This window comes from Mus pahari, chromosome 2, assembly GCF_900095145.1.
Source record: "Mus pahari chromosome 2, PAHARI_EIJ_v1.1, whole genome shotgun sequence".
NCBI classification, from domain to species: domain Eukaryota; kingdom Metazoa; phylum Chordata; class Mammalia; order Rodentia; family Muridae; genus Mus; species Mus pahari.
The window spans coordinates 4,462,517-4,488,725 of record NC_034591.1 but is presented as its reverse complement, the minus strand read 5'-3'; the positions used below and the strand labels follow the sequence as shown (position 1 = coordinate 4,488,725).

The window sequence follows — 26,209 nt, the reverse complement described above, 5'->3', positions numbered from 1 at the left end:
CCGTATGTGATATCTATATGCATAGGAGTGTGCAGGTGTTCATGCACATGTGTGCCCAAGAATGTGGGGCCAGAGGTCCCCATTGGGCTCTTCCGTTATTGCACGTAGCCTTCTTTTTTTGAGATGGGATCTCTCGTTGAACCTGGAGCTCATCACTTAGGCAGGCTGGCTGGTTGTTCACCTGCTGGAGCTAGACAGGGATGCTAGAGATCCAGGCTTAGGTCTTGGTGCCTGTGCAGCAGACACTTTAGCATCTGAACCTCCTCCCACAGTGCTCCCTGCATTATAAAGTAACTATGGTAGCACATACCTTCAACCACAGGACGTGGAAGGCAGGGACAGCTAGATTTCCATGAGTTTGAGGCTAGCCTGGGCTATATGGTGGGTTTCAGGCCAGCCAGAACTAAACAGTGACACCCTGTCCCAATTTTTTTAAATACATATGATTATTTTTGATTAGTGATATAAAATTTTTATAGACTATCTATAGTGAGAAGTATAGTTACAGAGAAATCAAATAGTCACTTAAATATATTAAGATATATGTTGCTTTTTCCCTTGGAATTCTTCATACGTTAAATAGATACACTCAAGAGAAAAATCTCTTTGTGTAAGTGTTACCTGAAATGGCTCTGTGATCTGATTTCTGTTCAGTCTCATCTGTGTATCCCATGGGTATATGCTCTCATGTTTGCTTCCTGACGTTCATTGGCACTGCTAATGTTGGCAACATGGTTGAAATCGATGCCACCATTTTACCTAAGGATGTATTGAATACAATTCATACATTACCCTGAAGAATGGGGGGCAAATTTCTGTGACCTGTAAACTTCAACTGTGCACATGAAACATAAAACAGATTCACTGTTAAAAATATGGAAGATTTGTTTTTCATGACTGCTGAGGGCCCAGGCTTCCTGTTGTAAAGTGTGCAGGATGCTGGGATAGGCTGTCACTCCAGTGAGTACCTTTGCAGAATTAAAGTCAAATAGACCGCTTCTCCCCATGGGACAGGGTCTCTTGTGCCCCATGCTGGCCTTGAATTCATCCTCCTCCTGCCTCTATTCCTGGAGATCTGGGACTTGAGGCATGCACTGCCCTGGCTAACTTCAAACAATACTTTTTTAAACAAGCATCTAATGCTTCTCTACTGAAAATTAGTGACATTTTACTTTGGGAGTTGGGAACTGTTTCAGTTGAGCAGAAGAAGAAATAGGGGGCTTGGAGAGTCCTACTTATAATGGATGATCTGGCTGAGACACGCAGGGTGGACTGGAAGGGAAGGTGGTGAGAAGACCAGCTGGGAGCCAGCGAAAGGAAAAAGGAAGGAGCTGATGGAAGGGACTTTTCACGTTACTAATACTTTGTCTATTTGGGAAAGCCATGTAAGGGAATTGAAATAGTTTAGATAAGTCATACCCAATACAATGACATGGGGAGCATTTTAGTAAAAATTAAAATTAGTTTTAGCATGTAATAATTTCTAATAATTTACTTATGAATATTAACTATGCTATAAACAAATTAGTCCTTGAAGGTTGGGGAGAGAAACATGATAACACGTGTTCCCCATCAGGAAGAGCATAGTGGTACCTGTCATCTCATCACTGGCAAAGTAGAGATGAGATGTCACTTAAAGTGTGGAGTATATACTCAAATCCTTCTCAAAACACAAAATAGTAAAATAAATAAATAAATAAACAAACAAATAAATAAATTCTACTCAATATTATCTTAATTGTTTTTCCTTCTAAATAAAAATTCAATATAAAACAGTTTTTTAAAATGTAAAAATAAAATTGATGTTTTCTTTCTCCAGTGGTAGTCATAGTTGGTAAAAACAAATGTTGCTACATTATCATTAAATTTTTAATTTCCTTTTTTATTGGTGTTTCATGAATTTTGGCTCTTGACACACACACACACACAAACACACACAAACACACATATATATATATGTGTGTGTGTGTGTGTGTATGTATATATATGTATTCATTTTTCATTTATCACTGAATAGCCATCATTTCCTAACCAATTTTCAAAACAGATTATCAGCTTCATGCTCTCCTATTTATCCTATTTATTCTATTTAGAGTTTACTTAACCATTCTCTTGACAACATTCGAGGTATTTTCACATACTTTTTGTTTATATTATGCCACTATAAATGCTTGTGCATATATCTTTGTCATATAGCTATTTTTGTAAGAAAAAAAAAAAAAACTCCTAAAATGACCAACCAAGAATGACTGGTCCAAAGGTATGTGTATCTTGAAGATTCTTAACGTATACTGACAATTTTTTTCTCTTTCTTTTTCCATCTGGACTGTTTATTACCTTTTGTTTGTTACATAATTTTAAAACAACTTCAAACTTTAAAAAAAGTCACAAGATCAGTAGAAAGATGCCGTTGGTTCCCTGAATCACCTGCTGCTAGTTTTGTGCTCCACTACCCTCAAACTTTTTGAGTATATTTCCTGCAGCAGGCACCTCCTTCCATCTAGCCACAGTGGAGTGAGGAAAACCGTCCTTCTCCACATTCAGGATGGACCCCTATACCAGGGAAGCCATTTACAGCTGAAGCTGCAGAACGCAGCGTCGCCTTTGTCTTTAATTCTTTATCTACCTCCAGTCTGGAAAGTTCCCTTAGACTTTCTTTGACTGTCATGGCCTGACACATATTATAAATTATAGGCCATATGTTATAAGTTATAGATTTTGTAGAATTCTCTGATGTTTGAGTTGTAGCTAGCTGCACGTTATTCATTCATTAGGAAACAGAAGTCTCTTGTCTCTGGTTTAAATTCTAGATCCTATGCAAATAAATGAGCAATGAACAGCTAGCGCATGTTGTTAAGTGAATAGTTTAGACACAATGGTTGATGAATGTATAATCTTAACACTGAACATGTAAGACTTGTAAATGACCAAGGGAGGCTCACACTGTAGCGAGGCACTCACTGTCTTTTCTCCTGCAGCTACTATCTCCCGAAAAAGTTCACTCAGTGCAATGTGGAGGAATATCATGACTTCCTGAATAGTGGTGGAGGTGCCTGCCTGTTCAACAAGCCTTCCAAGGTAATGAGGTGATCAAGACTAATTACCCATGAAGCACTGCACACTGTTGTGAACACCAGTTTGTGTCTGCTGGATCTATATTAGAGAACTTTTCAATTTGAGCACCGGATGGGTTACCTGTCTGTATTTCAAGGCCAGCTTTAGTCTGCGACCATTGGGGTTACTCTGATGGTATAGCTAGCTGATGGAAGTTACTGGGGATTTTGTTTTGTTTTCTTTTGTCCTTTCTAGCTATGAAAGTGTGGGTATATATTTTCATTCTGTAACATGACAACTTTGGTTAACTTCTAAATTAGTATTATACAGGTAGGTGATAGTAATTATTGTGTACTAAAGTTACACATCACCATAGGACAAATTATATTTAAAAGACAAAAAAAACAAATGATGACAGTTAAAAAATGAAATAGGCTTAGAAATCTCCTTGTGATTAGGTCAAAACCGGCTTTAATTCCAAGAGCGAATTGTTACTGCTGTTCTCCGCAAAGCTGTGTTCACAGCCGTAGTCCCATTTTATATTGAGCAGGTTTGTAGGCATAGTAATTTTGTGATTACTTTCTAATCTAAAAGTAACTTGGTTCACAAACCACATTTAGACCCTGGGAGCCTCATGGCTGTAATTTCAGCACTCAGGAAGCTAAAAAACCAAGCTCACCATGTGTTCAAAGACAGCTTGAGCTACTGAGCCAGAGCCACGTGGGCTCTAGTAAGACCTTGTCTTAAAAGAAAAGGAAAAAAAGAAAAAGAAAAAAGAGAGATACCTTGTGAAAATGACACACTGAAACCTGCTTCTTTGTATGCTAACCAAAGCTAATTAAAACAAAACAAAATAACAAAACAAAACCCTGAGGGACTGGAAAGATGGCTCCACAGTTAAGAGCATGGGCTGCTTTGTGTGGCTCATGGTTTCCTGTAACTACACCTCAAAGAGGGTTAATATTTCTGGCCTCTGCAGGCACCTGTACTCACAGGCATCAAACACACACACACACACACACACACACACACACACACACACACACACACACACACAGTGGGAAGGGATTAAAATTAAATCCTAAAAGGAGAAATGAGAATACCCCTCCTTAGTATAAATATAAAAATATTACAAAAATATTTTAAAGGTTGATTTTTTTTTAATTTTATGAGTTTTGTCTGCCTATGTGTACATGAACTACATGCATGCCTTGTGTCTAAGGACCCCAGAAGAGTTCCAGGTTGTCAGAACTACAGTTCCTGACAATTGTGAGCTGTCATTAGGGTGCAGGGAGTGGGACCGGGTCCTCTAGAAGAGCAACAGTTGTTGCTAACCATTGAAAAAATAATAATGGGATTTTCTCAGGTGGTTAGATTTGATCCTCATGGCAATTTGATTTAATCGGCTGATTAATTAGATGGACAGCTTCTATCACTGGTGTTTAAAATAGTAAAGTCTCTGCTATGAAGCTGATTTCACCATTTTGTGTTTTCTTTCATTGTATTTTTATTGCTGGCTGTTGAATCCAGGGTCCCACACACCAAGCATGTGCTGTACTGTTAAGTACCTCCTTAGCCAGAGTGTAGGCTAGGATTCCTGAATCCAGATTTCCCGCTCTCTTTCTGAAATGGACTTTAAATGGTCAAATTGGCTTTTGTCAATAGCTAGATCACCTTTTATTTTGGTGACATTTACCATGACCTGCTTGGTTTACATATTGTATAGTATAAATACCCAGTACTACATCTTCTAAAGTTCCAAGTCCTAAAGTTGTACTTTTTTTTTTCTCTAAGGTAAATAAAAATATAGTGAGAGCAGATAGTGTATACACCAGGTGCATTACTGTGCCATTAGCCCTGTGAGTTTTTGATATTGATGATTCTGTACTTCAGACCTGTCTGGCTTTTCCCACAGCTTCTTGATCCTCCTGAGTGCGGAAATGGCTTCATTGAAACTGGAGAGGAGTGTGATTGTGGCACCCCTGCAGTAAGTCCCTGTCATTTTGAGGTTCCTTTTTCGGTAGCTAGCTCCATGCTCTCGAGATAGTGTGGAGCATTACATCTTAGAAATTTTACAGGATTTGTGGATGCATGATAGTTATCGTGAGTTTGAACATTCACTTTAAAAAGGATCTTGGTACTTTTGGGAAAAATGACAACATTTTCTAATGTTTAACACCTGCTTATATTCCTTAGGAATGTGCCCTTGAAGGGGCAGAGTGTTGTAAGAAATGCACCTTGACCCAGGATTCTCAATGCAGCGATGGCCTCTGTTGTAAAAAGTGCAAGGTAAATAGTTTGCCCAGTTAGCAGCAAAAGGTTGAAAGGGAGGCACATGCTTAAACTGGTAAGGCTGTGCATAGATAAAACTATAGCCCTAACATATAGCAAATGGTTGAATTCCCAGTGGCTACAAGATCCTCCTGAGGTCTTCCTAGGCGTGGCTTTGATTGGTATTTCCATTTAATAGTTATTTACCTGATGTCTTAAAACCAGTACATGAGAGAGCCAGGGCCTAAACTCTCTGACTTCTGAGTCTAGTTTCCCATCCTGACTCCCTGAGGTGCAGGCTCCTTAAAGAGAACCAGGTGTTAACTAACCTTAGAGTAGAAGATGCTCAATTTAGTCTTCTTTTCTTGCTGACCAGCTTGATACAGCCTTCAGCACTAGCCACTTAGGGAACAAGACGGGTGTTTTAGATAAGATGACTCTATATTGACAAACAGATGAGAATGTGTCTTTATGTCCTATCCCATTTCATCTTTAGACTTACCTCCACATATTTAAACTTTTACATCAAGATTAAAAGTTACTTGGGGCTTACTTTTCCTCGTTCATTACCTGATAATAATAATAATATGCTGTGATTTGTGAGCTTTAGGAACTATCTATCTCTAGTTTATGTTTTCATGGAGCAGAGCCACACGCTTGAACAGTAACCAGCATAGATTCTCCGTTTATGTTTGTTGAGTGGATAAGTGAACATGCATGGCACTTTCAAAGACTGTTTGCTGAGTGGATAGCTTTAATGAGTTAAAGGAAGATGGCAGAAAACTGTCATGGGGACCCTCTTCTTCAGGCTAAACACTTTTGGCTTATGTCATCTTAAATCTGGATCTCCTGGGTGGCACTGACATTCTGGTCTGGATAAGAATAAGACAAACTGTCTGTAGTCAGGTTGTACCTTGTGCTTTATAGGATGTTAGCAACATCCTTGGGATTTACCCATTAGCTTCTGGAAGAACTGTCCCCATCGCGACAGCCAAAATGTCTCTAGATGTTGTAAAATGTCCCCTTTGGGGCACAGCCACTCCTGCTTGATACCTCCGTTTTAGATAAGGCTCACCAGTGCACTTTGGGAATAGGTGCCATTATCCTGATTTTAACAGTCACTCTGATCTAAGGTTGCTAAGGAACCTGCAGAGACTGGCTCAGAGAGAGGCACAGTTGTGCTCTGCTGGCAGTGGTCCCTGTTGTTTCCAGGCAGCCTCTGAAGAGGTCTCTGAAAGCACTTTCAGGAGACTTCTTTCATTTGGGCTCAAGAGGGAGTCGGGGAGCAGGATGCTGTGTGTGTTGCTAGGAGTGGGGGGACAAATGCATAGATAAACCCGGTCCCCAATGCCATCATTTTGGAGAGGAAAGAGGAGAGGGGCGAAATGGGAAGCAGCTTCGGATACCTTGTGCTGTCCCTGTTCTGCTTTGTTATGATGAGTTAAATGGCTGTGTGCAAATTCAGTGAGGCTCAAGGTTGAATCCGCGGCATCACAGCTGTAAGAAGTATTTGAAACAAAGAAGCACAAGGCAAGCAACTCCTTGAGACCTGGACAGAGGCACAAATGACAGAGAATTAGAAAAGAGCAGAAGACTAAGGTGTAAATATATGTAGAGATGAGGCAGGGGGTTGGCAAGAAAAGCTTAGGAGAAAACAGCTTTCCTGTGATGTGGTCAGAACTTAACTTTTCAGTGAAGTTTTTCAGCAGGTGAAGCAAGAAGCAGGAACGAAAGCTTTTAGATAAAGGCATAAGCAAGAAGGGCCAAGCCCAAATCCAAAGGCCACTTGGCAGGAATTCCTAGAGCTTGGGCTAACTCACCCTTGAACCTCCACCCGGTTTTTGCAGGATATTGTGACACTTACGTGTGGTTGCTGCAGAAGTTATGTTGCCTACAAGAATCTATCTCTTGCAGTTATTAAAACAGCAGTTGGTTCGGCTGTCATCTTAAACAGTTTAAGTTTGTATTTTTCTTTTAATGTGGGACTATGAGAGGTTTTTTCGTTTGTTTGTTTTGTTTTTTTACTGTTTTCACAGTTTTGTACATAGAGTGTCGTTCTTTTCAGTTTCAGCCTCTGGGGACCGTGTGCCGAGAGGCAGTGAACGACTGTGACATTCGTGAAATATGTTCAGGAAATTCGAGCCAGGTAACTTACAATACTTACTCTACACATAATAATTAAAGGAAACTGGGGACATCTTTGGTGTATTGCAAGAGAAATAGAAATGGGCAAGATGTCACATGTCTTTGTCATACCACACTTCCCTCTCCCCCACGCCTAATCTCTGTGTGTGGGGGTACAAGATTGGGGATGGAACCAAGGTCTTGTGCATGCCAGCAAACCGTTCTACCATGTTCTGTCACTGAGGCACAAGTTCAGCTCTTACATCATATCATTGTTGGCCAGTATCTTTTTCTATTGTCATCTTTGCTAAATCTCACATGATGTCACCAAGAAGCAGAGACAATATAACCACACACTTGGCTGTGTTTCAGCCGAACAAATAAAGCCACCTGAGAAGAAGAGACAGGAGGGTCACCCATCACAACGGGCATCTTCTCCTCCCCCAGTGACCTGACAATACAAGGCTAGTAGAGAAGTTTATGTTTTGTGTTGGGAGCTGGTTTTATTTAACAAAACTATAGAAACTGAAATTCATGTATGCTGCCATTCAAGGACCGCCAGCATCCTTCTTTGCTTCCAGAGAAGAAGGATTAAGAAGTGATATGTCTATAGTGGTAAAAATGATTGCTTTAAGGATACAAGGAGATCTTTATGTAGGAGTATTCCCAGCCAGGTGTGGTGGTGCTGGCCTTTAATCCCAGCACTTGGGAGGCAGAGGCAGGTGGATTTCTGAGTTCGAGGCCAGCCTGGACTACAAAGTGAGTTCCAGGACAGCCAGGGCTACACAGAGAAACCCTGTCTTGAAAAAGAAAAAACCACCCCCCCCAAAAAAGTGTATTCCCCCTTTTACCATGTAATTAGCAGAGTTTTCTAAGCTCTTGTGGCATTAATAATGACAATAATTACCACTAAGGCTTCTAGGCATAAGAATACTACATTAATGTGATTATAGATAAGCAGGAATTGTTAAATAATCTCAAATCCAAACAGAGGTTCTGTGTTGAGTTAGGTTAAACAGTACACCTTGATAGAGATTATTATAGGGAATTGTTCTGTAACCTTCATTTACTATGTTACATCCATTATAAATGGTATCTATGAAATCATACATCAGTGATAAAAGAAAGTTTCTGTGATAAAAGTAACCAGAATAGAAAGCATCTTTACTTGTATCTTAAACATCAAGATTTTAGAAAAGGCTAGATGAATGTTTTAGAGGAGAAAAGTAGCTGCATTAGATGGTTCCTTGTCACTTCTTTTTCCTGTCCTTTTACACTGGCCATCTTTCCCAAGTGACTATAATCTGTGTTTTTCTCTCACCAGAGTAATAAACTGTATATGGCCGGTTGTGTGCATACCAGAGTACGTCATAATTTTTAAGTTACTTGAAGGAAAGATGATGTGATGAAGTGTAACATTCTTTCCCAAAGTTAATATCAGTGGAGACTCCGGTCTTCCTTCCCCCCCTTCCGAACCCGCCCCGTTTATTTATTTTTTTTAAAAAAATATTTTTGTCTTTATTTGAAAAGTTTGCTTACAAAATAACAAGAGTCCATAGCAGATTTTCAGATTAGTTGTTTCATTCGCGGTTTCATTTTAGTTGGTCTCATCTCCGTCTTCCTGCCCTTGCTTTCTCTGCTGTATCCTGTACTCCCACGGCTTTGAATGAAAAGCTATACTGCTCCCTGTGGAAAGGCAGGAGAGTGGACTGATGGCTTCTGCAATGAGGACCTGTTCTAGCTTTTGTCTTAAGCCCCATTTCCTACTCTAGGGACCCATGTCTCTGCATGAAGCATGTGCTGATACGTAAGTTACCTACCAAGCCAGTCTAGTTAAGTTCTTTTCTCTGTAGCTGTGCAGTCGGTTTTTGCCTCTGGTAGATGTCATATTTTTCGAAGGATGCTCATTAGGCATATTTCTTCTGGCCTCCCTTTCATACTGTCCTTTATGTATAGGTTAAGGGAGCTGGTGTATTATCAACCATGATTGTATAAAATGAGAACGTGAGCAGGACTGGGTTAGCCTGATGTTTGGTCTGAGTTTGAGTGACAGTGTGCTCTTTCTTTTCCTAGTGTGCCCCCAATGTGCATAAAATGGACGGATATTCGTGTGATGGTACTCAGGTAAGCCGCTCATTTTTCCCTGAAATTTCCATGGGTGCCAGCATGGAGGAAATACTAAAATTGTATCTCAGTAAGATCAGTTTGAATGGGTCGCAATCGATTCAGATGACAGCACTCATGGGCCGTGTTCCCCAACTGTATGCCCTTTTCCCGTTGTGTAGCGTAGCAGATGTCTTTACCACTGATGGGCGTTCATTTTCTCGTTTTAGGGAATTTGCTTTGGAGGAAGATGTAAAACCAGAGATAGACAATGCAAATACATCTGGGGGCAAAGTAAGTAGTCACGTGGCTTGATCGTTTTTTCCAATCGGCACTGGCGCACTCTTCCAAGGACACGTGGGCTAGAAGTCAATTGTTGACCATTTCAAAACTGGGAGCTTCTCAGACCCACTGCAAGATTGGGTAGGAACACTTTTCTAGAAATTAGACAAAGGCATCTTCTTTGAGAAGCCCTGGCCCCACAGTTTCTGGCTACTTGGCAGTGCCTGTGATGAGGCAGTGGGTGTCTTTGCTGCCAGCCAGGCAAACCCACCTGGTGCACAGCTTGGAGAATAGAGCAGTCTTGATTGCAGCTCCTGAGTTGAGTGCCCTTAGCAAAAGACCCCAGATGGCCTTGTATAGCCATATGGGATGGACATGGTCTCTAGGTAGGGTATCCTTGCCTTCGACCTAAGCATGTTAAATAGAGCGGCTTTCCCCCTGTCTACTATCTTCTTTAAGTGCCAACTGGCCTTCTTAGTTATAGGTGACCTTCTACTGAAGTAGCTCACCTGTAAAGAACAGAAATGTTAATGTTACTCTTTTCAAAATCTGTCAGGGTTTTAAAGAAGAATATTTACCATTTTTATCTAAATATTAGTATTTATATTTACAAAATCTAAATTTGTATTTAAAGTTTATATTGAATTTTTTTCACAGAATTAATAGCCAAAATTTTTGGAAGATGTTTTTGATTTAAAATCTTGAAAACGTTTTGTTGTTGTTGTTGTTTGTTTGTTTTGTTTTATTTTGTTTTTGTGTTTTTCAGGTAGAGTGTTACTATGTAGTACAGCCATATACCTTGGCCGGTCAGACCTTGAATTTGTAAGCTTGCCTCAGCTTCCCAAGTGCTGTGATTACAGGACACATGCCTGCACTATTTAAAGTTCTTTTGAAAGATAATTTGTATTATCAAAAGCTATAAAATGAATCACAGTCTTAGCTATCATAGTCGGTAGCTGCAGTCCTTTTAGGAAAGGACCATGATCTCTGAATGCTTTGAGAAGCATTGAGATAAGAAAAAAATTTAGTCAGGCAGGTTTGTACTCTAAATAAAGGGCTGCTATTTTTGTTTCTTCTGTTTGAGCAAAACAGGTTGAGAAACTAACAATGTAATTAGCTATTGTTTAATATGTGCAGCTTGAGTATCTCTTATTTGAAATGCCTGGTAACAGAATTGTGAAGATTGTGGAATTTTATATCAGGGAATATTTGTTTATAGATAATGAGATGCAATCCAGCATGCAGTTCATTTGTGTCACACACATACACACACACACACACACACACACACACACATACACACACACAAACACACACATACACATATATCATGATGTTTATTTTATATAATATTTTTAATATTCTTAATGCACCTGCATTTTTACTGAGAGTTTTTATATTATATCATGGCATGGACATTTTTTTAAAAATTTATTTTGGTTTTTCGAGACAGGGTTTCTCTGTGTAGCCTTGGCTATCCTGGAACTCACTCGGTAGATCAGGCTGGCCTCGAACTCAGAAATTCGCCTGCCTCTGCCTCACAAGTGCTGGGACTAAAGGCGTGCACCACCACATTTCTTTTTTAAAATTGTATATTTAACATGAGTATGTGTGGGTGTGTGAGTGTTTGATATGTATGTGTGGTATGGTGTATGAGCAGGTGCACGTGCCTGTGCACTCACAGAAGGCAGAGGGGGGCATTATATCAGGTGTCTTCCTGCTGCAGATGAACCTCAATTGGGTCCTCGCTCTGCAGGAAAACATAGTTTAGGTAGTTACAGGTGAGCAAGGAGTTGGCACAGATGACAAATACGGACACAAGGGAGTGTGTATCTGAATGTGTTTTCTCAAAGCGTAGGACCCCCCATTTTCGGGGACGCCCCTGAAGTCAAGAGAGTCAGGATTTCCCAGGAAACATGAGAGGCCTTCTTCTTGTAAAAGCATGAGGTAGTTTAAAGGCGGAGCTCCGGGCCAGCACGTACCTCATGCAGGAGGCAGAGGTGCTGACCTCGTGACCTGAAAGCTAGGGGTTTTTATAGGGGGAGGGGGGCTAGCAAGAATTGGCGAAGTTTCCTGTGATTGGCTCATTTAAACGTACATATTTGCAGGACAGTACGTGCAAAGGCAGGAATGCTAGGAGACCTGAGGGGTGGGTCAGCAGAACATTTGGTTCAGTCCCAGGAATGTTCCAACAATGGCCTGCCTGGGCGTGCCCAGGCTTGTCTCACTGTGCTCTCCGCCTCAGGCTTCCAAGCTTACAAACAACTATTTCTCTNGACATAAGTTGCATGAATCCCAGGCCTTAAATTTCATTTCTCTACAATAGCAAGCACCAGTCTTATAATATAGAAGAAAACCAAGAAAGCTAGGCAAATATATCCATCAAGGTACACTGGTTCTTAACACAAAACAAAGAAAATGTATACATAAAAAGATGGTGGAAGCCAGGCTGTGTTTACAGCTGAGAATAGGAACAACCCTTAATTAAGATCAGCTAAATACAGGCGCCAGATGAATGCTCTGATGCAAGGTTAGTCTATTGTTAAACCCACCTCCAAGGGTCCTTTAGTAAATACCTGATTATGCTATTCCTCTGGGCCTAGTAAAAAACCTTCACCAGGGGAATTCTACTAACCCTTTCATGAATAATACTACAACCCACCTATTTCCTAGGTCATTGTGTATTCTTGTGTATGGGTTTGACTAGGCTATTGTTCTAAGTAATCACTATGCAGACTAGCCCTGAGCTTTTCTAGCTCTATTCAAGTAAATTGTAATGCCTAATTAGTTTCATTGTTTCTACTAGAAGTAAATTTGAATGTTACTGAATAGGTAACATTCTTACTGAATTCCAAGCTCAGGGTTGGCTTCAAGGACTTTCTAGGACATTGGAACACTGTTGAAGGCTTAGTTATATGTCAAAATCAATCCTTAAAGGCACTTATAATAAAACCATACTGAAAGAGAGCACACGGATCCAGATACCAGACTAATGCTGGGACAGGTTTTGAGTGTACGTGCTATGGGAATGCCAAGGTTCCAGGAGGCTGTTTCTATGAAACTTTGCCTCGTGACTGCTTCCAGGCATTTAGGCCTGTCACTCAGACTTCACTGGAGTGGATGTAGCATCTTCCTCTATCACTATCCACCTTATTCTCTTGAGACAGGGTCTCTCACTGAGCCAGGAGCCAAGCTGACTTCTAGCAAGCCCCAGCAATCCTCCTGTCCCTACCCCATGACTCTGGGGTTATCAGCACACACACGCCCATTCTTGGCTTTCTTCATGATTCGAACTCAAGTCCCCATGCTTGCACAGTACATTCTCTTACCCACCGCACCGTATCTTTAGGATATGGTCATGGCATTTTCTACTTAGGGTATCTTATTAGCTCTTAAAAAGTCTTGAAACATGAAGCATTTCAGATTTTTGGATTAGCAATACTTGTATCACCAATCAGCATTTGATTAGTTTACAAAAGTCTTTGTTATTATTTGTTTGTTTGTTTTCAAATAGGATTTCATGTAGCCTAGGCTAGCCTGGAACCTCCTGTGGAACAGAGGATGATCTTGAACCTCCTGTCTCTGTCTCCTGATTGCTGAATTGATAGGCTTATTCTGGCTGGCTGGAAAATCATTTAGTTCTAGCAGGTACCACGGACACACTGGCTTCAGAAAAGACAAAAATCAGTAAAAATGCCGGAGTACCTTAAAGTTCCACTTGCCTTTCAAAGACTGCATGAACTCGGTATCATCTCAAAGCACAATAAAAGTATTTCTTGTGGCAGTTAAGAATTAGTAAGCAAGGTAAAAGTTATGCTGCTCTTTCTTGAATTCAATTATGCTGCACAGTATTTGAGTAACATTGCCCTTTTTATTAATGTTTGAGATTGAGAACTTATGCATCAGGTGCTTTGGCTAAAATATATTCTCAGGTTAGTGCCATCCCCTACATAGTGCCAGATCCTGGGGATATTCTCTCAGTCTGCAGCCTAACCCCCCTCATGGGCCTACATGTGCTTGTTCTTCTAATCCAAATAAGGTTCCACAGAAGATGTGCCCACGCTGTGTCTTTTTGTAAGTGATGGTACAACTTCTGTTTTTGACATTGCTAACACTAGAGTGAGCACGGCTCCTTATTGCCGCATCCCATGTTACCTCCATCACTGATGTACAGTTCTTTTCTGCTTCAGAGGTGACAGCGTCTGACAGGTACTGCTATGAGAAACTGAACATTGAGGGGACAGAGAAGGGTAACTGCGGGAAAGACAAGGACACATGGACACAGTGCAACAAACGGTGAGTGCTCACGAATCCAGAGGTCATTCATCATTCAGTTTGCAAGCATGCGTTCCAAGTGGGACGTTCCTGTTTGGGGAGTTTGAAAAAGCATACTCTCCAGTCTGTTCCTCATCCTTCCCCAGATCTCCAGCATCACAAAGGGCCCTAGTTCTTGACATGGGCCTGGACCTCTTTCTTAGGGTCCTTGTATAAGGATAACCCGAAGGTTCTCCTGGTAGTTGCTAAACCCTCTCACCTAGACAGTCCCTCCTAGCACCTCCAGATAGAGGAAGATTGAAGCTGTGGAGCTCCAACTTTAACACTCCCCAAAACCTGTTCCCCAGATCATTAGAAATGTGGCTAGTAAAGAGCCTTTGTTCTCTAAGGGCAGCCGAGAGTCTTCTGTTCCTCCGCCTGACAGCTAGCTAGGCAATTATCTCAGTTGCCCCAGCCAGGCACCCATCTTCCCGTGTTTGAGACCAGGAATGTTTACCGAAAGATAGCTTATGACCCCTATGCCATAAATGAGCCATATGTTACCAAGGACAGCTCCGCTGGAGAAAACCTGTAAACTCAACTTAATTTGTGAACTCCTTTCCCCACTTCCTTATGGTCTTTCCTTTAAAAGCCCTCAGTTAAAATGAAAAGAAATGAAATTTAGGGCCTAGGATTCATGTAACTTACGAATTGTTTTGTTGTTTTGTGAGCTTAGAAGCCTGAGGCTGGGAATTTAAGGTTCAAATAATGTAAGACATAAAGGGCTCTTTTAATGTAAACTTAAGCTNAAAAATTGCCCAGGTGGGCCCAGGCTGCCTTGAAACTAGAATCAGTTAGCCACAAAGATAAGAGAAAGGAATGCAGGAACTGAGTTATCTAGGTTGACTCAACTGCCTTCCCCTGCTCATTAAAAGAAAGCTTAAAGTGCCTGAAGTTGTAAATTACCCAGATGCATGGTCACCCCCGAGAAGCCTCAGGCCCTTAGGAACTTCCTGCCGCCTTAAACCTGCACATACTATTCTGATGACTTGTAACCACCTTGCTGTGTTTAAATGAACCAATCACATGTAACCACACCAATTCTCCCCACCTCCCGACCCTTACCCTATAAAGACCTCAAGCTTTTGGGCCTGGTTGTCAACTTCCTCTGTCTCCTGTGTGAGATACGAGTCGAACCGGAGCTCCGCCAATAAAAGTGCCTCATCAAGAAGGCCTTTCGTGTTTTCTGGGGAACCCTGACTCCCGTGACCTGAGGGGGTCCCAGAGAGGGGGGTCCTACAAAACCACATACCCAATGCTGCTGAGTGAATTAGTTACAGATGTGATGGATCCCAAGGAAGGCAGTCTCTGGATGGCCTTTCTTCCTTCAGTCTCTGCTCTATTTTTTCCCCCTGCATTTTCTTTAGACAGGAACAATTTGGCATTAAAAATTTTGAGATGGGTGTGGGTGGCCCTATCACTCAATTGGGAGATGTGCCTACCTACTGGAAGTGGTCTCTACAGGTTCTGTCTCCCTGCTGTTTGGGCATTTCAGCTAATGTCATCCCTATTGGGTCCTGGGAGCCTCTTGAATCCCTAGTGTTTGGGAGTTTCTAGTGTCCCCTATCCCCGATTTCCCTTCCCCCACATATTTCTATTCATTCTCCTGGTGCTCTGGACTTCTCACCTGTCTCCCCTTCCCAGTACCTGATACTGCCCCCCCTTTTCACTCCCCTCCCCTATCCCACCCAGGTCACTCCTTCCCTCTGTCTCCTGTGATTATTTTGTTTCCTCTTTAATTGAGATTGAAGTATCTACACTTTGGCCTTCCTTCTTGTTAAGCTTCATATGGTCTGTGAGTTGTATCCTGGGTATTCTGAGCTTTGGGGCTAAAATCCACTTATCAATGAGCACATACCGTGTATATCCTTTTCTTGGTCTGAGGCACCTCACTCAGGATGATATTTTCTAGTTCCATCCATTTGCCTGCCAAATTTGGAAATTCCTCATTTTTAATAGCTGAGCAGTATTCCATTGTGTAAATGTACCACATTTTCTGTATCCAGTTTTCCACTGAAGAACATATGGGTTGTTTCTACCTTCTGGCTATTATAAATAAGGCTACGAACATAGTGGACCATCTTTTGGGTATGTGTCCAAGAGTAGTATGCCTGGGTCTTCAGGTAGAAGTATTTTCAATTTTCTAAGGAACAACCAGATTAATTTCCGAAGTGGTTGTAACAGCTTGCAATCCCACCAGCAATGGAGGAGTGTTTCTCTTTCTCCACATCCTCCCAGCATCTGCTGTCACCTGAGTTTTTGATCTTAGCCACTCTGACTGGTGTGAGGTGGAATCTCACAGTCATTTGGATTTGCATTTCCCTGATGACTAAGGATGAACATTTCTTTAGGTGCTGCTCAGTCATTTGAGATTCCTCAGTTGAGAATTCTTTGTTTAGTTTTGTACCCCATTTTTTCAGTTGGGGTATCTGGTTTTCTGGAGTTTAACCTCTTGAGTTCTTTATTTCTCCCTGACCAAGTTATCATTGAATAGAGCATTGTTCAGCTTCTATGAGTATGTGGACTTTCTGTTGTTCTGTTGTTATTGAAGGCCAGCCTTAGTCCATGGTGGTCTGATAGAAGGCATGGGATCGATCTTCTTGTATCTGTTGAGGTTTGTTTTGTGTCCAACTATATGGTCATTTTGGAGAAGGTACTGTGAGGTGCTGAGAAGAAGGTATATTCTTTTAAGGTAAAATGTTCTGTCGATATCTGTGAAATCCATTTGGTTCATAATTAGTTTCACTGTGTCTCTCTTTAATTTCTATTTTCATAACCTGTGCATTAGTGAGAGTGAAGTGGTAAAGCCTCCCACTATTATTGTATGAGATTCAATGTATGTTTTGAGCTTTAATAACATTTCCTTTACAAATATTATTGCCCTTGCATTTAGGGCATAGATGTTCAGAATTGAAAGTTCATTTTGGTAGATTTTTCCTTTGATGAGTATGAAGTGTTCTTCCTCATTTCTTTTTAATAATTTTGGCTAAAAGTCTATTTTATTGCATATTATAATGGCTACTTCAGCTTGTTTCTTGGGACCATTTGCATGGAAATATTTTTCCTAGTCTTTTACTTTGAGGTAGTATCTATCTTTGTCACTAAGGTGTGTTTCCTGTATACAGCAAAATGCTGGGTCCTGTTTATGTATCCAGTCTGTTAGCCTGACTCCCAGGAGGTCTGTCATAACCAGGGTCACAGGTGAGACCCCCCCCATCCAATACCTGGCCTAATTGGAACCCCCATGGAGCCCAGTAGACACAGGACTTATCTGCCCTGTAGGCAATACCTCTTCCTGAATGTCTACAACTCTGCTCTAGGAAGAACGGGCACTCCAGCCACACACATCTCTACCCCCATGCACCCAGAGACAGCTTGATTCCCAGGAGGTCTGTTATATCCAGGCTCTTACAGAAGGCCTGCTCGAACCCAGCTTACAGAACTCCAACTGCCTACAAGGAAGGACAGGCTCCAGTCAAGAGACAGCAAGGCCAGTTAACACCAGATATAACCACATGGCAAAAGGCAAGTGCAAGAGCATAAACAACAGAAATCAAGGCTACTTGATACCATCAGAACCCATTTCTCCCACCACAGCAAGTCCCGGATACCCTAACACACCTGAAAAGCAAGATTCTGACCTGAAATCCTATTTCATGAATATGATAGAGGACTTTCAGAAGGACATAAATAACTCCCTTAAAGAAATATAGGAAAACACAGTTAAACAGGTAGAAGTCCTTAAAGAAGAAACACATAAATCCCTTAAAGAAATTCAGGAAAACAAAATCAAACAGGTAAAGGAATTGAATAAAGCAATCCAGGACCTAAAAATTGAAATAGAAATAATAAAGAAATCACAAATGGAGGCAACCCTGGAGATGTAAAGCCTAGGAAACAGATCAGAAGTTACAGAAGAAAGCATCACAAACAAAATACAAGAGATAGAAGTGAGAATCTCAGGTGTAGAAGATATCATAGAAGAAATTGACACACAGTCAAAGAACATACAAAGTGCAAAATCTCCTAACCCAAAACATCCAGGAAATTCAGGACACAATGAAATGAAGGACACAATGAATCGACCAAACCTAAGAATAATAGGAGTAGAAGAGAGTTAAGAATCCTAATTCAAAGAAACTTCTTCAACAAAATCATAGAAGAAAACTTCCCTAACCTAAAGAAAGAAATGGGTATAAACATATAACAAGCCTATAGAACACCAAATAGAATGGACCAGAAAAAAAAAATCCTCCTGTCACATAATAATCGAAATACTAAATACACAGAACAAACAAAGAATATTCAAATAGGTAAAGGAAAAAGGCCATGTAACATGTAGAGGAAGATCTATCAGAATTATAGCAGACTTCTCAACAGAGACTCTAAAAGCAAGAAGATTGACAGATGTCATGCAAATCCTAAGAGAACCCAAAGCCAGCCCAGGATACTATACCCAACAAAGTCTTACTATTCTTAATACCTACAGTACATTGCCCTATGTTAATATAGTTGTTGGAACTATTCATTCCTTAGAAGCAGTCTTGACATCTGTACCAACACCAGTGCAAAATTCATTCACTCATCAAGGCCCATTTGAAAACAAACTTGCTCTATACATTATTTCCTGATTGGCTCTCCCAGTTCCCCTCTAAACTCTCACAGACATAGACCTTTCACTATTCTTTTTTTTTTTTTTTTTTCAATCTGTAAAAGACTATTTTATGTAGTGGCTCAAATCCCATACAAGCTGCAGCTGCCTGTGATGGGAACCTTTCAAATCAGTGATTGTGGGGACACAGTGAGCAGCTTCCTGACGCCCATGCAGGCTTCACAGAGACCTGGGCTCAGTCCCAGCTGGCTTACCTTCTACCTGTAACCTAAATTGCGGAGGGAATGGTGTGAGGGAGAAGGTGCTCAGGTGCTAGGCAAAGCTTACTGATCAGCAGCCCAGACTCCACCACTGTTCCTTGTCTTTGGTCTGTCTAGAACAGTGACTATATAAATTAGGAAAAACAAAGTTATGCTGGCCCATGGAAAATAGGGGAGGGGAATTTTTCACTGACCCAGTGAGGTGGGGGGGAGTGGAGGGGGTGAGACCCGAGGGGCTCTAGCTTCTGGCGCCAAGCGGCCATCCCGCGCCCGTTCCTGCTCCAGGGACAGTGCCAGGTGGGGAGTTTGACTGGGGCGGTACACCTGTCAAAAGGTAACACAAGTGTCCTAAGGCAAGCTCAGGGAGGACAGAAACCTCCCGTGGAGCAGAAGGGCAAAAGCTCGCTTGACCTTGCACTATTCTTATGGCCCATATCTTCAGTTCGTTATTTTGTACATGCTTATGTATGAGTTGTGTCTTCTTACGGAGTGGAATTCTTGTGAGGATAAACATCATGTTACACTTTTGTTATAGATTTTATATCACAAACATTAGTGTGCATAAATGAAACTAAAAAAGGTTTAAATATTCCTTCTATATTTTGTTTATAAGGCATGCATACATTTAGAATATAACTTTATATTTGCATATATTTCTGTTTAAAATACTTTTAGAGAATGTACCTTTTATATTTTAGTGATAATTATAGATCCCCATTTTTCTATGTTATTCATCATATGAATTCTGATATTTCCGTGTGCGATTTTGCTGCTGTGTTAATCAATTAGTGGGGTTTTTTTGGATGTTTGTTTATTTTGCTTTGTTTTGTTTTTTTTAATTCCTCTGGGTATAGTCTTGGTTGTCTTGGAACTTGGTCTGTAGACCAGGCTGGCCTTGAATTCAGAGGTTCACCTGCCTCTGCCTCCTAAGATTAATATGTGCACCATCACCATCTGGCTTAGTGTTTTTTAATTTTAAATATGTTATCACTATTGATGACTAAATTGTATTTATTAAAAGAATATATAAAGCAATACTTTTGATACAGCAACTTACCTGTTAATTTCTGAACATATGATTTGTTTGAAGGGCAATGTGGCTTTGTGGCTGGGAATCTCCATGAGCAGTGGATCACCCCCTCTTTGGTTTTGGGAGGCAGGACGCAGAAGTAGCTGTGTTACAGAAGGATATTCAGGCAATGTTTACTCACTTACCCAACATTAAACAAGTTATCATTTCCAACAGTATATGGTATACAAATCATTCTGATTAAAAGGTGCATTTGATGGATAATTTTCCTCAACCAGTAATCTAGGGAGCTATTAGAATTTTGGACCACCAGTTGGAGTTTTAGAGATGTTAATTTTGAGACCTAGGGTCGATCCAAAATTGGCTTATTTTATTTTGCCTAGCATACACATGAGTAATGTCTCTGATGGATGATAAATACTAACAAGAGAGAAGTCAGTACTTCAAAGTGTGAGCTTCATTTTGTCTTTGGGGAAACGATCAAGTCAATAACCGGTCCTCTTTTTACACAGGGATGTGCTTTGTGGTTACCTCCTGTGCACAAACATTGGCAATATCCCAAGGCTCGGAGAGCTTGATGGTGAGATCACATCCACATTAGTCGTGCAGCAAGGAAGAACATTAAACTGCAGGTAAGCATCGAACCATTCTGTGATTGCATTAGTCACTTTACTTCCTGCAGCTAGACTACTGTTTCCCGTGTGTATGCATGTCCACAATTTGAACTTAAATCTACTTCATAATGTGATTGCGTAAATTGTAATAGAAAAATGAAAAGTAGTTAAGAGTGATACATGGGATTGTTACATGGCTGTTGGCATTATGTTCAGTTGCTCAATAAAATCCCATAGGATTTGGCTTGCATTTTCTTCTTAGTGAAGGGATGGAGACTTCTGGATAGAGTCAGTCGTCATAAGTCAGCATTTCATTTCTTTCTGAAGTTCCACAATATTCAGTTTTCTTTGGGAGTTATATATCTACAAGAAAGCTCAGCCATGGAGTAGAGGCGGCAACCATCTACATCTGGAATGTGTACAAATGACTCTGGGGCTCACTCTTAAGAAAGCCTTGGAGAAAGTTGAATTTGTAGGTCAGTAAGACGGGAACACTGAAACACCTTGTAATGGCTTGGAAGCCTCAGAAATTGGCAGCATAGTCTACTGTTCAAGGAGGGGTTAGTTGAGTTTCACAGCAGGTTTTTAAATAAAGAAGTGGAAGTTTGAACAATAAAAAGGACCCTAAAGCACAAATTCCTGTGGTAACAGCCACAAAGGGGCTGGCCCACACTTCCATTGGAGCTTCAACTAAACAGAACATTCCTAAGTTGAAGGGTTGATACTGGGATCGTATGGAAGTGGTTCAGCCTCAAGGAATGCTCACTGAGGATACCATGGAAGTTCCAGTCACCTGTCTGGTTATTACTGACTGGCATACAAAGAAAGTCTCTAACGTGGAAAACCGGAGTGAACAGAAAACCCCAGGAGACTTTTTATCACAAAATGAAAAAATAATGTTCTACTTTAAATAACCAGATCATGGAAGAAAACCATTCTGTTGGAAGTGAACCTTAGCGGTTCAATAACAAAGTAAAGAAACTGAACAGCGAGAAAGAACTCCGCAATTAGAATAGAAATACAGAAGAACAGAGAAACAGTAAGGAAGAAGTTGTCCTTGAGTGGCATCAGAGACAGATGTAAACTTCATTGTGGAAGCACTATAGGACAGAGGAGAGAGCCATCTGCTTTCCACAGAAGAGGCTCAAGAACTAGAGGACTTTAATGTTGATCGCTGGGAGTCTAGGGAATCAGAAGGCACTGGAAGAAATATTTGTAAATTACAATTGTCTATCAGACTCAGACTAGGGCCCCTCGAGCACACCTCTAGTCTCAGCACTTAGAGGCTGAACGATAAGGATGATGATTTCCAGATAAGACTGAACTATATAACAAGACCCTGCCTTTAAAATAATCAGATATACCTTGAGACTATAAAACGACATTTTAGCACGCAAATTTCTCCAAAATGTATTCTTCTATACCTGTCTTCAAAAAGTTAATGAAACAACTGTATCCATAAAGAGGGAGGTTGAACAAAGGAAAAGAAAGGCAAGGTATAGAGGGGCAGGGTCTTCCACTGAGAGTATCATAATGGAGCTGATGGTGAAAACGTGCCCAGGGTTTAGAGCTCCGTGTCAGGTACAAGGCAAAACCAGAACACACAGGAATGAGCTGGGGGCACTCTAGGGGAGAGAGATGTCCACAGGCAGGTGAACTGAGGCTCAACTGTGTTTTCAATGGGGATTAACAGCCAGACTGTTTGAATTAATTTTATATTAAAGATGGTAAGTGCATAGGAACATAGACAGATAAACAGCCAACAAATAAAGGGATAAACTAAATTAAGACAAAACGAGTTCAGAAATTGAAAGTGTTTAATCATGATATGCTATTATTTCACTCAACAGCCAGCATTTACATAGTTATAGTAATGTACATATTTGTTATTGATTAAATTAAATTATGATGAAAGGATAAAGGAGAAATTGTGTATTGAATTATCAAGGGAAAAAAGAGATAAGTGCTCTTATTGTATATAGAGAAATTAATTGATAATACTAATAGTTGAAAATAAAAAAATACTAGTATAATTTAGACTTTTTGAAGCACAAAAAATAGCAAAGAATCAATAAAATAAAGAAAGTGGCTCTCTCCTAGGACAATGTAAGGCAGAAACCAATATATTCATTTAAGAAACCAATATATCTAATGCAAGGAAAATGACTCAGTTGGTAAAGTGCTTACTATTTAAACATGAGGAACGGAATTCAGTCCCTAGCACCCATTGAACCCATGTAAAAAATTGAAGACATCAGTTCATACCTCTACCCCCAGTGCTGCTAAGGCCAGACAGAAGGGTCCTTAAGGCTTGCTGGGCAGTCAATTTAGCTGAATCAGTGAGTTCCATGACTAGTGTGGTCACCCCTTCTCAAAACAGAAGGTGAAGAACAACTAAGAAATACACTCAGTGTTGACTCCTGTTCTCTACACATGTACACATACATATACTGACACACATATGCATAAACACATAAATACACACCTAGACACAAAATACAAGTTCATGTATCTTGCTTCACATTACAAATGATTTCGATAAAATTAATATGGAAAATTTTGTAGTAGCATTGGCAAGGCATCATATGAAAATATGAGTTATTAATATACACTTTCAACTTTTGTTACTGTTTTTTCTTTATTCTAAAGGGTCATTTGATCATGCTCTAGTGAGCAGTGAATATAGTGGTTGAGTCATTACCAAATAGAATTTGCATATATACAACACTTGGAAGCAGTATAAATTAAATCCAATTCTGATACTTATTTGGGACACATTTGGGATCCTGACGCCTACTTAGTGAAACCAACTGGACTTGCACATAGTATCCAAGGGAAAATAACGAGACTAGTTCTGTTCTGGCCTTCCTTACTGTAATAGTTTTGTTAAAATTCTAAATATTATAATTATCTCATAGAAGAATTAGGTCGTAAGTTTCTATTGCTTCCTATACTTAAAGACACTTCTGGGTGTGATGACGTACACCTTTGACACTGGCATATGGGAGAGGGAGGCCAGAGCAATCAAAGTTCGAGCCAGTTTTGCTTATATTAAGAATTCGATGCTCATCTGGGCTACTTAACATCCTATCCTGGTGAAACAAAAGAACAAGAATATAAACGTCCTCTGGCTACTGTTTTTTTTTTTTTTTTTTTTTTTTTTATCAAATAATAAACAGAAGTCCAGAGAAGTGATATTGCTTCCTTTTAGTTTTAAACTGAGATGAGTATGAATTAACAGAGTCCCATTTTCTCTCTGCACACAATGTGTTTGTAGCGGGGCGCATGTTAAGCTTGAAGAAGACGTGGATCTCGGCTATGTGGAAGATGGGACGCCCTGTGGCCCTCAGATGATGTGCTTGGAACACAGGTGTCTTCCTGTGGCTTCCTTCAACTTCAGCACTTGCTCTAGCAGTAAAGCAGGCGCTGTGTGCTCAGGAAATGGAGTAAGTGTCAGAGCCTCACCTGAGAAAACCATTTCTTCATGTTACAAAAGTAGATACAATCCTGTAACGTTTCCTTAATCATAGACCATGTGATTATCCATGTTTCTGGTTGATATGTGAATGCTAACTTGATCAAAGCTACTTGAATATTTTTGTTGTATAATCAAGAAAGTCTGGGAATAAGAAAAGTAGTAATTTTCCTATTCAAATTTGGGTTTCTTCTTTTGTTATGCTAATAGGATGCTATACAGTATAATGATAGGTTTCCTGCATGTGATTTAGGAGATGGATTTTAGCAAACTATAGTGGAATTTTTTTTTTTTAATGGGGAGTGAAGAAGGAAGAGTGAGCCATTCTTCATTTATTTAAATGTATAGTTAAATGTAGCATTTAACTACCTAGGTCATCTGGATACAGATGAATCAGCAATGACCACAAATACTTGTTGAAGCCATACCAGAGATGACAGCTGAGTTTAAAACCTGGAAATAATGAAGTCATCGGGGAAGAGCTGTTCATGGATGATCAGAAAGAGTGGCATTTTAGACATTGTAGTCCTGTTCTCTCGGAACTATGTATTGGATAGCACAGGTCTTATTTAAGTTATGAGTCAAACACTTGTCCTCCCTGAGTGAGCCCTCCATGAATATATCCAGCTTTATCATTCTCATTAAAATTCCTTCCTAGCAGTTGCCTTGATTTTTTTTTTTTTCTGTTAGCAAGTTCTAGGATGTTGTTGTTGCTGGCATGACAGAATCTTTGACTGAACTGGTTGCATTATCCAATTAAGGCAGGGAGCATTGGTTTGGAATTTGAAGCACAAATCCCGTCTCGGTATCATCAAGTCCTCTGCATCCTAATTGGGCGTCAGCGTGCTTGTGCGTCTCTGTAGCAGAGAACTGACATGTCTGCTGGCTCTCCTTTGAATTTCAGGTTTGCAGCAATGAGCTCAAGTGTGTGTGCAACAGGCACTGGACAGGGGCTGACTGCGGCACCCACTTTCCTCACAATGATGATGCAAAGACTGGCATCACCCTGTCTGGCAATGGTAGGTACCAGCCTGCTATTGTGTCATATTTATATACAACAGAAGAGCAACTTTCTCAATGGATGCTTGTATTTGAGGTTTTTGTTTTAAATCATCACTCAATAATAAATGGTATCTACATAATTGTGAAACCAATCATTTTGATTACATTGTAAAGATTTGTCATACTGAGCATAATTTAGGTTACTGACTTTGTCTTATTCTGTCCTACTTCAAAAAATGTCAAGTGTTATTACCTGAGGCTATGAGCAAACCCTAGCATTTTAAATTTGTTCGTTGACAGTTTCACACATGTAAACAATACATCCTGGTCACGCTTGCCCTTCCCAACCCTTTCTTACTCTGCTTTCACTCCCATCACCCCTTGTTCTCAATCCTCTTCCATGCCTTTTTTCATCGTGGTTTTATTTTCTAATATTTCTTTCTAACGTAAGAGTAGAATGGTATCTCGGAGGTTAAGAGCACCTGTTGCTCTTGTAGACAGAGATTCAGTTCCCAAGGCCCACATGATAGATTTTAACTATCTGTTAACTCCACTTCCAGGAGATCTGACTCTCTTTTCTCACCTCATCTGACACCAGGCAAAACGCTCGTGTAACATAAAATATTTAATTTAAATGGATAATTATATATTTTTGACCTGAATACGTTTTTTAAAAGAGTTGATTTTTTTAAACAAATTTTAAAAATATGGTTCATTATAAAGTTCCATTTCTGTAATCTAAACTTTGAGAAGCATAGGAGCAATGTCCTTCACAGAGGTGGTAAGATGAAGACGTAGGTCAGACACGACATTCTAAGATCATGATTGGCCCTAGAAGAGGAAACTAAATGAAGGCAGTTAAAAAGCTCACACTTTAGAAATAAAGTTTTTCTGAAACAATACATCATTTCATTCTTGATGTCCTTAGACTGCAGTGGTAAATGGTCACGTGGCAGTCGCTCCCAAAGTCAATGTGAATGCAAGTGTTTATAGTACCTGAAGCACAGTGACTTTTCTTCTTTTTTTTTTTTTAATTATTTTTTTATTCTCTCATATATTCTATCATGA

The 26,209-nt window shown here is 40.2% G+C and overlaps 1 protein-coding gene across 12 annotated transcripts in view; it reads left to right on the top strand.

The window, feature by feature from the left end:
• Positions 1–26,209, top strand: part of Adam22 (ADAM metallopeptidase domain 22) — a 231,769-nt gene that overhangs the window by 169,101 nt on the left and 36,459 nt on the right. For all 12 annotated transcript variants that reach the window (XM_021188464.2, XM_029534613.1, XM_029534614.1 and 9 more), the window contains 10 exons: positions 2,979–3,078; positions 4,970–5,041; positions 5,251–5,343; positions 7,391–7,471; positions 9,523–9,573; positions 9,783–9,846; positions 14,025–14,130; positions 20,563–20,682; positions 23,942–24,110; positions 25,044–25,158. In XM_021188464.2, the coding sequence (XP_021044123.1) occupies positions 2,979–3,078; positions 4,970–5,041; positions 5,251–5,343; positions 7,391–7,471; positions 9,523–9,573; positions 9,783–9,846; positions 14,025–14,130; positions 20,563–20,682; positions 23,942–24,110; positions 25,044–25,158 (971 nt within the window). The remainder of the gene's footprint in view (positions 1–2,978; positions 3,079–4,969; positions 5,042–5,250; positions 5,344–7,390; positions 7,472–9,522; positions 9,574–9,782; positions 9,847–14,024; positions 14,131–20,562; positions 20,683–23,941; positions 24,111–25,043; positions 25,159–26,209) is intronic.